General features: G+C 44.6%; 1 protein-coding gene across 1 annotated transcript in view; it reads right to left on the bottom strand.

The window, feature by feature from the left end:
• The window catches only part of CPXM2 (carboxypeptidase X, M14 family member 2), a 116,046-nt gene extending 104,220 nt beyond the window's left edge, over nucleotides 1–11,826 (bottom strand). Inside the window, exons 1-2 of the mRNA XM_054036032.1 lie at nucleotides 11,292–11,826; nucleotides 1,173–1,274 (exon numbers count right to left, since the gene is read on the bottom strand). Coding sequence (XP_053892007.1) covers nucleotides 1,173–1,274; nucleotides 11,292–11,619 — 430 coding nt within the window. The 5' untranslated portion in view covers nucleotides 11,620–11,826. The remainder of the gene's footprint in view (nucleotides 1–1,172; nucleotides 1,275–11,291) is intronic.
• Nucleotides 11,827–12,974: the final 1,148 nt, after the last annotated feature.

The following is a 12,974-nucleotide window of genomic DNA, read 5'->3' as shown; positions in this document are numbered from 1 at the left end:
GACAAGTCACGCACCGCAGATAATTCGCAAACAGCCTATAGGCTGACATATATTCACATAAAACATTTGTTGGACAATTCACGTTAATGAAAATCAAAATGTTTGAGTAAGTCACAATGGAAAAAAACTAAATTAATCAGAAACTATTCAATAGAATTGCAATATTTTCCATCTCCATGAATGAGAAGCCACTGAATAGACATACTGAGAAAGAAATTTAGGTTCATACACCTGCACATGAAAATATTTTCAAAACTTTTATTTAAAAAAAAAACCACAACTTTTTAAAAACACCTTAGGACTCTGGGAAGCAGGAGCAGAGATCAGATTCATGTTACTCCGGGGCTGGTCTGAATCTCCATGCTAGAAATAGAAGTTCATAGTATGCACATGCTGTCAATTCCCATAAATATAAGGAAGGTTGGATTTCTCAAGATATTATGAAGCCTTTCTCTGCTAGATCATTGATTCAATTCCACCTGAGGTTTGTAATAATTGCAAATCATGACAGCCTGCTGGAGTTTGCTAGCTTTCATGAAATCAACTGGAATATCAGTTCAGATCACAATGGACAAGCATCCATAATACAGAAACCACACTCACAATTAGCATTTGGCTATTTCAGTCTCACATACATTGAGGTGAACCCTCCAGATCAGATTTAAGGCATATTGATATGGCAGAATGGGAAATATTTCACTGTTGCTGTTCCAGAGAGACAGCTCTTAATCTAGCACCATTCTTAAAGCACCAATCTCTTTGTTTTAAATGAAACTATACCTTGTTCTTTTATAAATGATAAAAATATCTTGGGCTTCATTCTCATTTACACTGTGGTGCCATTAAACACACAAAGAGGGATACTTACTGTAAGGGCCCTTTTACTGCTCGAGTGGTGTTAAAAGAGGCCTTAATGGAAATGAGAATTAGGCCCCTTACCTTACATTGTATCTCACTTCATCCACACTAACACGGCGTGGTTCCTTGTCCCCACCTTTTGTTGCACGCTGTGCTAACATAGGTTATTTCAGCACGCCATTTCATAATCAGCACAGCATCTAGACATTTCACAGCACTCTTCAATATCTTTTGTAATTTAATTTAAATGTGACTGGAGAGAGTAGCAGCTAAACCAAGAATTCCAAAAGGTACTTTAGAAACTCTACACGTACTTTCTCTGACGTCTTCATAGACCCTTCGACTTTCATAATCACCATCTGGCATCTTCTCATTCCCTTTCTTGTTTTTCTCACCTTTCTTGTTGCCATTTTTAGCTGTAGGATGAAAAGAAAAACAAGTTTTACTTTTTTTCACTGTCAAATGTATTTAACAATGGCTAATAACTACACAATGAATAAAACAGTTGCTTCCGTATGATGGCATTCCAATCCTTCCAATGCAGCAGATGTTTAGAATATTCTGTTACTCTTTTCCCAGGTTTGAGAACTATAGAAATATGGGTGCAAGGAATCAGAAGTGTCCTTTTCTGCGCTGCACTACGAAGGAACCAGATATGCATTTCTTTCTTGCACGAATGGAATTCAGTTTTTAATATCTACACATGCGCCAGTGACAGTTTATTGCTCAAGCCTCATCATTTGATCAAACATATAAGGGCCCCACCCAACACCTATTGAAGTGAACAGAAAGGCTCCCCTGGACTTCAATGGAGTTGGATCAGACCTTAAAAGGGGTGAGTTTATTTAATCGGCAGTGATCCAACATCTTCACAGACCACCACCAATATTCTCTCCCAAGGCAAGAATGCTCCCAAAGCTGGGGAGCACAAAAGCAGCATTGTTCTGCACTTATATTCTGATGTGTTGCAGTGTCCTCCATACACAACCCTTCTCCTCTCCACATAGTTTATTCCTGCCAGGAGCATGAATAGTATGTTTGGTTGGGTTTGATAGAGGTAATTTGTAAATCAGGAGACAGGCTGACTATGATTATCTGCAGAGAACATTCAACAATCCCATCCCAACAGAAAAGAAGCCTGAAAACACTGTACAAATCTTTATGGCATGTCCCCTCTTAATTGTTTTTAAATATACCCCCACTCTGTTAGGCATTTGATATTAGTGCAGTATCTAGATTGTCCAAGAGTGGTTCTATGGAGAGAATAAAGGGGGAAATTTAGTGCTCTATTTCTCATCTGGCTTTGTGCCACTACAATGATTAATTCTCTTTCTGTCCATGTGTATCTGAGCTGGCCAAATGCTCCAAAGAGCTCTCCACCTGAATTTTAAAATGAACTCATGTCAGCCATGCTTGGACTCCTTTTATGTCTACTTTCCATGAACATCCAGAAAGTGGAATGTTAAGCTCTCACATTCACATATTCATTCCAGGAATTATATAGATTATATAGCAATGGATGCTGCTTGACACAACAGAGAGACACTGCTCATCGGGGCCTTTGCGTGGGACATTAAAATGAGCCAGATAAGTATCTGATGCATCCTTTGAGTACAGGACAGCACATGCACAAGCAGCTCCTCTGTGTGAATGTGATTTAAACTCTGCACTAGATGACAAATCTTCCAGTAGCCTAATTGTCACCGGGACGATGACACTTGGGGTTTCAGGTGTATGGGGGGTGAAGTCTCAAAAACTTACCTAAAGTTTCCTGAAATTTTACTGAATGATATCAGCTTTGTGAACTAACTAAAACAGCAATTCTGCAGCCTATGAGGAAGCAACAAATTATGTAGTAATTTTTACTTTAAATGTCTGGACTGATAAATTGTTAATCGAGGGAAATTTTCCACGATTTCATTGCACTCCAATTTTTGGTTATTTTCTGAAAATCCAGGGAGTTGACTATGTCCCTTTCACAAGCAAGAAGGAGCAAACAGTCCAATGAGCCATCTGGAAGTGAGGGGCAAGTGGTGGAATGTATTTAAGGAGACAGAAGAAGAGGTGTGGGTCCCACAGCTATGTCTGCAGGAATGAAGCCATGAGATATGTTTATGGGGGACTGGAGTGAGGAATAGGGTGAAGTTGGTTGGGGGTGACTAGAAGCAGGGGGTGGCATAGAGGCTGTGGGGGAGCAGGAACTGGAGTTCGGTGGGGGGGGGAATTTTTGGGGGGTAGAGTGGGATCGAAGGGTTTGGGGGAGGAGATCCTGACAAATGGAGGAGATTGGGGTAGGTGCTCCCGGGGGAGAGTTAAAGGGCCTCAATTGGGTGGGTCAAGGGCGGGGCTGGGGGGATGGGCCTTACCACATCTGATCCTGAGTCACAAAGTTGAATTGTTGGCTGGGGTTGTTGTTTTTCTGATCCATGCCCCCACTCTGTGCTAGCACCCTGTGGTGGCCAGTCTGGGACTTTCAATCTGGCTAGACACCTGGGACTGAGCCAGCCTGGAGCCAATCCGTGTCGTCCCAGATGTTGTTAGGCAACAGCAGCAGAGCTTGGGCTCTTGAGTGGGGCCTGGGCAGGCTGCACAGTAAAAAAAGGTCTGGCAATGGTAATGCCATTCCCCAGCCATCCCACCCCCCATCCCCAGAACCAGCATCCCCTTTGCCCCATGGGCAGCATGCACAGAGTCCTAGTGGCAGCGCCACCCCTGCCAGCTGGCACCAGTAGCAGCCTGAGCTACTCCACCACTGCTGTTCTCCAGGGGCATGGGGAGACCACCTACCAGCTTGGCACTGCACTGCCTCTGAGGCTGCAGCAGCAGCTGAATTCCCAGCTGGAGGACAAAATTTTACCGAATGTTTTGGCAGTGAGTGGGGGCTTCATCCTGTTCTGCCCCTGCCTTCCTTGTGGCACCTCTACCTATGTGTCTCATAAAGGAAAAAGACTTCTTCACTACAGGTGCCAGCTTCCTCCAGGCCCCGGGGGTGCCCTGCCCCCACCAATCCCCTTCCCCCAAGCCTCCACCCCACCCCTTCCTGCCCCACTCCACCCCACCCGCCCCCTTCCGTCAACCCCCCATCTCCACCTTGCCTCTTCCCGCCTCCGCTCTGCCCCAGGCCCCACCACACCTCTTCCCTTAAGCCCCCACCCCCCCTTCCTGCCCAGTTCCACTCCCTCCTCCAAGCGTGCCCCATCCCTGCTCCTCCCCCTCCCCCCAGCACCTGCTGCATGCCGCAGAACAGCTGATCACAGCAGGCAGGATGCACTGGGAGGGAGAGGGAAAAGTTGATTGGCAGGGCCACCGGCAGATGGGAGGTGGGAGTTGGCTGCTGGTGGGTGCTAAACACCCACAATTTTTTTTCTGTAGGTGTTCCAGCCTTGGCGCAACCATGGAATCGGCGCCTATGTTCTTCACGTTTTATACGAATAACCTAATGCTGCTTATATCTTGCTCCCTCACCATAAATTGCTACCTCTCCCTGAGAGAATCAAAGTTCACATGGCTTCTTGAAGTCCTTCTCCCAAACCTTAGAGTTACACTCGTCCAATCAGAGAACAGAAACAATAGCATATGATTTATCTGACCAATCACAACTAAAAAGATCAGGTTGAATTATGAATCTGGGCTACTGGATATTGCTGCCAAACTGTTCATATTCAATCCATCATGCATGCAAATCCTCTCTTATTCTCTTCCAGAAAGTAGTACATTGAAATAATGAATAAACTGGAGCAAATCATAATCCACCACCAGCATTCCAGAAGCAGATTCAGTCTCATGCTTACCTCTCTCAAGTCTATTAAAAGAAATCTTGATGTTTTTAAAAAGGCCCTTTTCTCACCTCAGATCAGTTTGGATATAGAACTGTTATCCAAGGTAGTGTGCTAAAACAGGTTGAGTCCTTTCTGAAGGGACATACCCAATGAGAAGTGATGGAAAACTGCATCTTCACCACTAGACCCCTTGCTTGTAAAGTCCCACAAGGATAAGTTCTCTCTCTGCTCCTTTTCAACATCTACAGTCATCCATTAGATGAACTGATCAAACGGCATGAACTCAAGAGCCAGCAATATGCCTATGGTACATAGGTCTAACTGTTCTTCACCACATACAACCACATCACTACCACCAAGATGAGCTGGCTGGCTGAAACTGAATACAAGCAAAACAGTGGTGATGCTGGTGGGCAGAAGGAAGAATTTGGAGGAGTTTGCAGCTACAGTGTATTCTTCTTTGGCTGAAGGTACTCATCCACATTTGGTCAGTTTGGTTCATGATCTAGAATACTCTTGGATTCCTTACTGATGCTAAGTTCTAACAAAGCAACATCTGTGATTAATGCTTTCTATCATCTCTTGTTGGCTAGGAGACTGTCCCATCCTGGCAGATTATGGCCTGACCTCAGCTATTCATGCCTTCACCACTTCTTGGCTGGACGACAGCACTGCAATATACCTGGGCATGAAGCTTTCAGCACTTAGGAAACTCCAACTAGTACAGAACTCTGCAGAGCATCTCCTCAGCAACACAGGCTACCGCAAGAACTTCAGGCTTGTTCTCTACTCTTTACGCTGACTTCCCATAGAATTTCAAATCATGTTCAAGTCTCAGTCCTTATACTTGTCCCAGGCCATGGAGCTCCTTGAACATATCTAAAAAACGACCTGAAACTCTGAGTTGAAGACTGTGATCAACAACTACACCCCTCTGGCACAAAGGAAAGTAAATAAAGGTAAAGCTTGTCTGTGCAGGAGACAAAACTCTCTTGGGGGCTGATCTGAGACTTTGGAATAAATTCCCCCAGGAACTAAAGACCATCATAAACTGCATCACCTTCCTATTCAAGTGCAAGGCATCCTTTTTTGACTTGCCTCCCCTAACACACACCGAACAATGTGAATATTTATTTAAAAAACTGACCAAAACAAGACACTCCACTACACATTTGCGCCCCTGGGGAGAGGTTCAGAGAAGAATAAATGAGAGTTACGTGGACATGTTACTTAATGCATTACTGGAAGATGCTCAGATATTACAGCCATGAATGTGGTGTAAGAACAGATATAGAATAGAATCTACTGAAGCCAATGGGACTAGTTGATTTCAAAGGGCTTTAGATCAGGTCCTAAACAAGCAAGAATGGAATTAGAAAATACAAATCCACTTGTGATGGGATCTGTCAATCCAACCTCTTACCTTCCAAGGATTACATGGTACAGTTGAATTTATAAGAGTCATAAGGGAGGCAAAGGGCAATATGAGACTGATGTATTGTTATGTAACTCAAGTGCTCGCAAATACTGCTTTAATTTAAAAAAATCATAGCATTATCCTGGACTTTCCCACCTAAAGTCAATGGGAGACTTGCCCATTGACTTGAATGGAAATGGATTTGTACTTACATGAATACTTCACAATGTAAAACAGCTGCATTCAAGCCATCGACAGTAATTAGCTTAAATTAATCAAGTACATGTCATATGCAATTTGCTGTAGCCTTTACACTGTTTTGATTTTAGTCCAACTTTAATTCAAAGTTAGCACTGATCACTAACAGCTGCTCAGCCAAAGGGCAGATCACACATTCCCATTCCTCTGCCTTTCTTCATTCCAGCCAAGATCCCGTCTATTGTTTGCTACAACATATAATTAATCCAACATGCCCCTGCTCCCACTGAGCTTCACAAACAAGGAACATTTTATATTTACTGTATGTCCATTGAGTTAATCTTTATTCAATGTATAAGCGTTTGTTCATATATGTAAATATATATATAAATAAATACTTACACCTCCAAACATATTTACAGTTAGATTCATAATTATTAGTTAAGCACCAATCAGTCATGAGCTCAGCACGATCTGTACCTTTATAAGGCCAATTTTTCAAAATTGGGTGTGCAATTCTAGGCACCTACATTTATATTTTGGCACTTATGTAAGTGACTTGGTTTTCAGAGGTGCTGAAAACCAACAGCTTTAATTGATTTTAATGGTACTAATCCACGTAACACTGCACTAGATGGTGTTTTAGATTTAACCTACATAATTGCTGGATCACTCTATAGTGCCTCGGATAGTTATTTTGTGTAGATTATAGACAGAGCTGCTAGTGCCATCTATAGTTAAGGTTCTTCAATACTTCCCAGTATAAGAGCCATTTTTTCAGATGCTTATAACTTCGCCAGTCCTTAGGCGTTCAGGCTAAGCTTCAACATGTTGGGTGTCTGCCTTAGGCTGAATTATTTTGGGTAGTTTCAGTTAAAATGTTTCAGACATTCCAGAGCATGAGTAAGAGGAAAATGTGGTTTTTCCCATGTTAAAAAAAAATAAAATCTTATGACAATGTATTTAAGATGTTCTAGCACCTCCATGCTTTGGAGCAGGGACTTGAAATTTGTCAGGGAGTCATGTGGGCGTCGGGAATATGCCCTTTGCTATCACCCTGAAAAAATGCCCAAATATGGCCACGCTATAAGTCTTTGAAAAATTTCAATTCACGCATGCTCAGCTGAGACTTCTTAGAGGTTGGCAGCTCAGTTTCTCTGCACTGAACATGCTCCAGTCCAGGGCTGAAAGGGCTCAGCAGGACTTTCCCTGTAATTGCTTCAGGCTGTGTGGCACCAATCATCAGAACCAAGAACAAGGAAATTGTCCCTCACGCTCTCCTTGCCCACCATGCTGGTGCCCAGGTAGCATGGAGGAGGAAGTCATCTGACTGAAATGCAGAAGAAACTGGAGCTGGATATGGGAGGAAGTGGGTAGGGTTGGGACAAGGAATACGGTGGGGGATGACTGGGAACCAGGGAGGAAAGAATGAGAGATGGAGACTGGAAGAGGATGCCTGGAAGGAGAGGAGATTGGGAACAACTGGGACCAGCATGGGGATACTGAGACTGGGAGCTTGTGGGGGCAGAGAGACTGGGACTTAGTCACGGAGCCTAGGAGAGAGAAACTGGAATGAGGAGACTGAGACTGGGTAGGTGAGGGGACTGATACTGTGAGGAGCCAGGGATGAGGGGGTGGACACTAGGATGAGAAACTGGAGGGAGGAACAAGAATGGCACAAGGACAGCGTGGAGGGGACAAGGGCACCAACATTTCTAAGTCTCACCATTCCTCTGCTGTCAACATATGTTTGTGAAATGTGTCTCATATCCCCCTCTAATACTGGTCCACATAGAGGATGACCACCTACTACTGCTGCCAGTTACTCCCTTAGTTCAAGTGGCAGAAGTCTGTGGTAGATCTAAAGGCTCCAGCCCACCTGATAAATCATGTGGGTGTCAATGCAATGCCATAGCATGGAATTTCTGTTTTTACAGTTTGCTTTTTTTAAAAAACCTAGGAAATTACAAAGAAAAACGATGTTAAAAGAACATTAAAAGTTGGGACACCACATGCTCAAAAGTTGAGAAAGCCAGCATCACAGGGTGTGCTGCTTCCCAATCGCCCCCTTGTGGCATGAGGTCACTCTGCAGGCCCCCTTCCATCAATCTCATCCCTCTCCAGGGCTCCCCAACTAAACTCACTTCCCCAGGGCTTTATTTATTTTCCAAAACAACAAACAAAAATGCAAACATTAAGCAGTTACCCTTCGGACCTTAGTCTCTGCCTCTAAGGCTACTGCCAGGCCTCCTGTCTCCAGCAGACCCTGCCATTCCTTCCTTTCTCTGCAGTTCCTTCAACTTCTTCAGACCCTCTGCCTTCCTTCCTTGTACTCTTTATCAGCTAATCCCCATTCAGATGTGCCTCCTTAGTAACTGGGATTGGATGGGCCCAGGCCTCTGGCCCTTAAAGGGACAAGCTACCCCGTTACAGCCATTAATTCAGCTCCCCTTGTGCATATGCATTATGAGAGTCTTTAATTACATGATCACATAGTCTTTTTTTCCACAGGACCCCTACCTTATTAACCCCACAGGAGGGACCTGTCCTGGGAATGAATCAGAGTGGTGTAAAGGGGATTGCTGTCTGTAGGACTCTGGCCTCATTTGTTGCAGAAGTTGGAAAGTGTGTGAATGAGGAAGGAGATTGCAGGAAGAGAAGAGAATCAAATTCTATCCCTGCCTCTGCCACAGAGCTAATAATAATAATAATAATATATGGAGATATATACCTATCTCCTAGAACTGGAAGGGACCCTGACAGGACATGAGTCCAGCCCCCTGCCTTCACTAGCAGGACCAATTACTGATTTTGCCCCAGATCCCTAGGTGCCCCCCTCAATGATTGAACTCACAACCCTGGGTTTAGTAGGCCAATGCTCAAACCATTGAGCTATCCCATCCCTCCTGAGTGAGACTGGGCTTTCTGGTGTATGTTTGCAGCTATGCTGCTAGGAAAGTTGGGGTAAAGCCAGTAGGGAGCTTGAAGGCAGTATAGAGCTACAGACCCTCCATGGTCTGGATCTTGGAGAATCAACTGATTTAGTGTTATGAGCTACCTATCACTTCTTCAGTGGACCAAACTTCACCAAGGGAATACTTTTCAGTACATTCTACAAGTGCAAGCATACAAAGTTTCTAGACACCAATTTGGACCAAAGGGGATAATATGGCTGTACATATGTGGGGCTTCTTACATCCCTGCTGGAGTCTAGAGGGCTGTGAACTGAACCCTGGACACAAATAGGGTCATTGCACCTCAGGGGGAACCCTCCTGCCTCCCCCCCCACACACACACAAAATGGGAGGGGGATTTGATAGCTGCTTTCAACTACCTGAAAGGGGGTTCCAAAGAGGATGGATCTAGACTGTTCTCAGTGGTACCTGATGACAGAACGAGGAGTAATGGTCTCAGGTTGCAGTTGGGGAGGTTTAGGTTGGATATTAGGAAAAACTTTTTCACCAGGAGTGTGATGAAGCACTGGAATGGGTTACCCAGGGAGGTGGTGGAATCTCCTTCCTTAGAGGTTTTTAAGGTCAGGCTTGACAAAGCCCTGGCTGGGATGATTTAGTTGGGAATTGGTCCTGCTTTGAGCAGGGGTTGGACTAGATGACCTCCTGAGGTCCCTTCCAACCCTGATATTCTATGATTCTATGAAAAGCAGTGCATGCACTACCAGGTAATAAGCTGAATCAGCACATCCCAGAGTTACCCTGCCAGTGCCATCTGCTTTTGAACCTTCTGTCTAGCTGCTGATCCCCAGTGGAGCACAGGGTTATAGGTTTCTTGTACCACTGCTACCTTCACCCAGGCAGACTCTCTGCTACTAGGGTCCTCTGCCCTGGGCTGTACCTGCAGCTAAGATCTGCTGGCCCTCTAACAATTTTCAACACTGCAGAAATGGTAAATTTGGGGCATAATGTATAAAAAGCTGTTTTCAATTTTTTTCTTGATCAGAAAGTAACTGATTTTTACCAGTTTTACACTTAAACTGCAACCCTTAATTTAATATCACCTATATGCAATTGGGAAGAGTTAATGCCACTATGAAAACCTTACCTCTCCAATTTGCTGTGAGGTGGGTGTCTTTAATTTGCAAATGTTGTGTCATATCCCATAGTATTTAAGGATACAAAATTCCTACTGAAGCCAATGAGAGTTTTGCCTGAGTAAGGGCTGTGGGATTTGGCCCTTAATTTTATAAGATTGTTGCTTACTCCATGAAATAATTTAGATTGCGAATTTCCACCAAAGAAATGAAATAAGACCAGTGCAATCAGAGAATGCCTGTAGAATAAACTGCCCAGCCACCTTAGTGTAACCGTGTCGAAATAGAAAGCGCTCTACTGTGCTTACTGACCACAGTTTGGGGAATTATAGTGATGTGTAGGTTTCCAATAGCTTGTCTTCTTCCAGCCAAAGAAATTACATGTAATAACTGAAGTGATGGACGATATGGCTGCCCTTTCATTTATTTATGATATTTATTAGAACCTCCTAATTATTAAAATTAATCCCCCTAGGAACTGATCTCTCTGAAGGAAAATCCCTGTTTACATTTCTTTCATGGGAGAGCTTTAAAGTGAAATCTGACAGTGATTCACCTGTTCAAAGGTGAAGAACATTTAGAGTTAAAATGACCGGAGGTAAAATATGAAATCACCATAAGACAGACAATCAGATTTTACCATGGAGTGAGTCTCTCTTCATTTGATTGCAAAACTTTAGTTTCAAAAACAAGCCAAATGTGAAATATGATAAGAAGGGAAGTTCATGCACCAGCTGGAGTCTCATTTGATTAATGAAATGCAGTGTTTTTGAAAGCTCTTAACGTGACAGGTGAGAGGGAAAGGGTAAAAGTGCATGTGAGAGTTCCAAAGAGCTGAAAAGCTTGGTGTTAGAAGTTAGTGTGTGTCATCATCACCAGCACATTTATTATTATTACTATCAGTATTAGGCTATTAATTTATGTTAGAAGTCAGAGTCAGCGTGAGACTCAGCAGAGCTCTGAAAGTTAGGAAGAAGAGGTGGAAAGTTACCTGGTGGAATCTCGAGAATGGATTTTTCTTTTTTGTTGCCTTTCTTCTGTTTTAACTCTTTCTTGCCCAGTCTGAACCTTGGGGGCTCCTCTGCCTCTGCAACGGGGGCTGTTTCTTCCTGTCCAGGTTGCTCTGTGAAAAGGGAAAATTCCTCATCAGGACCTGGATAGGAATAATAATGATCCCTGTTTATAATCTCCTGCAGGTAATAATCCTGATCCTCCACAGGCAAAGCCTGGGATAAATCCCCAAGCAGTGCTAGCCCAAAGGCACAGAGAGCAAGACAGAGCTGAGACGAACAGGAGCCTTTCTTGCTAAGAGAAATCATTTTTTTAAAGCTGCACAAAAACTCCACTCTGAGTCCCAGATCCTTATTCAGCAGATAGGAAAAACAGCAAGCTGTGGTCACTGGTGAATTCCAGGACTTGTGTAGGGATAAAGAGTCCAGTCTGTGATAAATGCTTCTGCATTAGACTAGTTTGCAAAAGTTGCAAGGAGTGCAGTGAGAGAGAGGGTTGAGGAGGGAGGGAGGCAGGAGCCCGAGGTGCATGTGATCATAGGACTCACCAGCCAGACACATATACAGACACACAGGGGGAAGAGAGAGAGCTCTGCTCTGCCAGCACTTGGCAGGTGTGACTCTCCAGAACACTCTGTCTTGTTTTCTTTCTTGCTTTCTATTTCCCTCTCTTTCTTTCACTGCAAAAACCAGGGTTACAAGACACAGTTTTCAGCTCAATGTCTTGGCTTGTGTAACTCTTCCATGAGGTGGTGTTGGCAGCAATGGGGGTCAGGTTCAATATCTAGGGGTTCCTCTTAAAAATGAGAAACAGACCTGGTTCAAGCCCCTACCCAGTAATCTGGGAAAACTAAACACTACCCCTGGGCACATCTAAGAGTATGTCTACACTACCCGCCGGATCGGTGGACAGCGATCAATCCAGCGGGGGTCGATTTATCACGTCTAGTCTAGACATGATAAATCGACCCCTGCGCGCTCTCCCGTCGACTCCTGTACTCCACCACCGCAAGAGGCGCAGGCTGAGTCGACGGGGGAGCAGCAGCAGTCGACTCACTGCGGTGAAGACACCATGGTAAGTCGATCTAAGTACGTCGACTTCAGCCACCTTATTCACGTAGCTAAGTTGCGTAATTTAGATCGATCCCTCCCTCACCCCCAGTGCAGACCAGGCCTAAGAGGCAATAATTCCCCACTCACAAGCCCTGAGTCTGTGTATAACAAAAGAAAAGTTTTATTAGAAGGAACCCAGAATTAATTTGGGAAAACACTGAAACAAATTATTCAAAAGGATGTAAACCATAAACAAACACTAGGGTTACCATACGTCCAGTTTTTCCCGGACATGTCCGGCTTTTCGGCAATCAAACCCCCGTCCGGGGGGAATTGCCAAAAAGCCGAACATGTCTGGGAAAAATACCGGACGGGTACTTCCTCTCCCGCGGCTGCTCTGCTCCTCCCCGGACTCAGACTTCGGCTCTGTTTAAGAGCCAAGCTGCCCGAGCCAGCGCTACCGGCTTCAGGCAGCCCCCGTGCCTCCAGACCCTGCGCCGCTGGAGCAGAGCAGCTGGAGCCGGGGAGGAGAAGTGCCCAGCCGGCGGCTGGGGTCCGGAGGCACGGGGGCTGCCCGAAGACGGTAGCGCTGGCTCGGGCAGCTTGGCTCT

Source organism: Malaclemys terrapin, chromosome 7 (genome assembly GCF_027887155.1).
Source record: "Malaclemys terrapin pileata isolate rMalTer1 chromosome 7, rMalTer1.hap1, whole genome shotgun sequence".
NCBI lineage: Eukaryota > Metazoa > Chordata > Testudines > Emydidae > Malaclemys > Malaclemys terrapin.
Note: the sequence above shows the minus strand (reverse complement) of the source record. Positions and strands in the feature narration are given on the sequence as shown.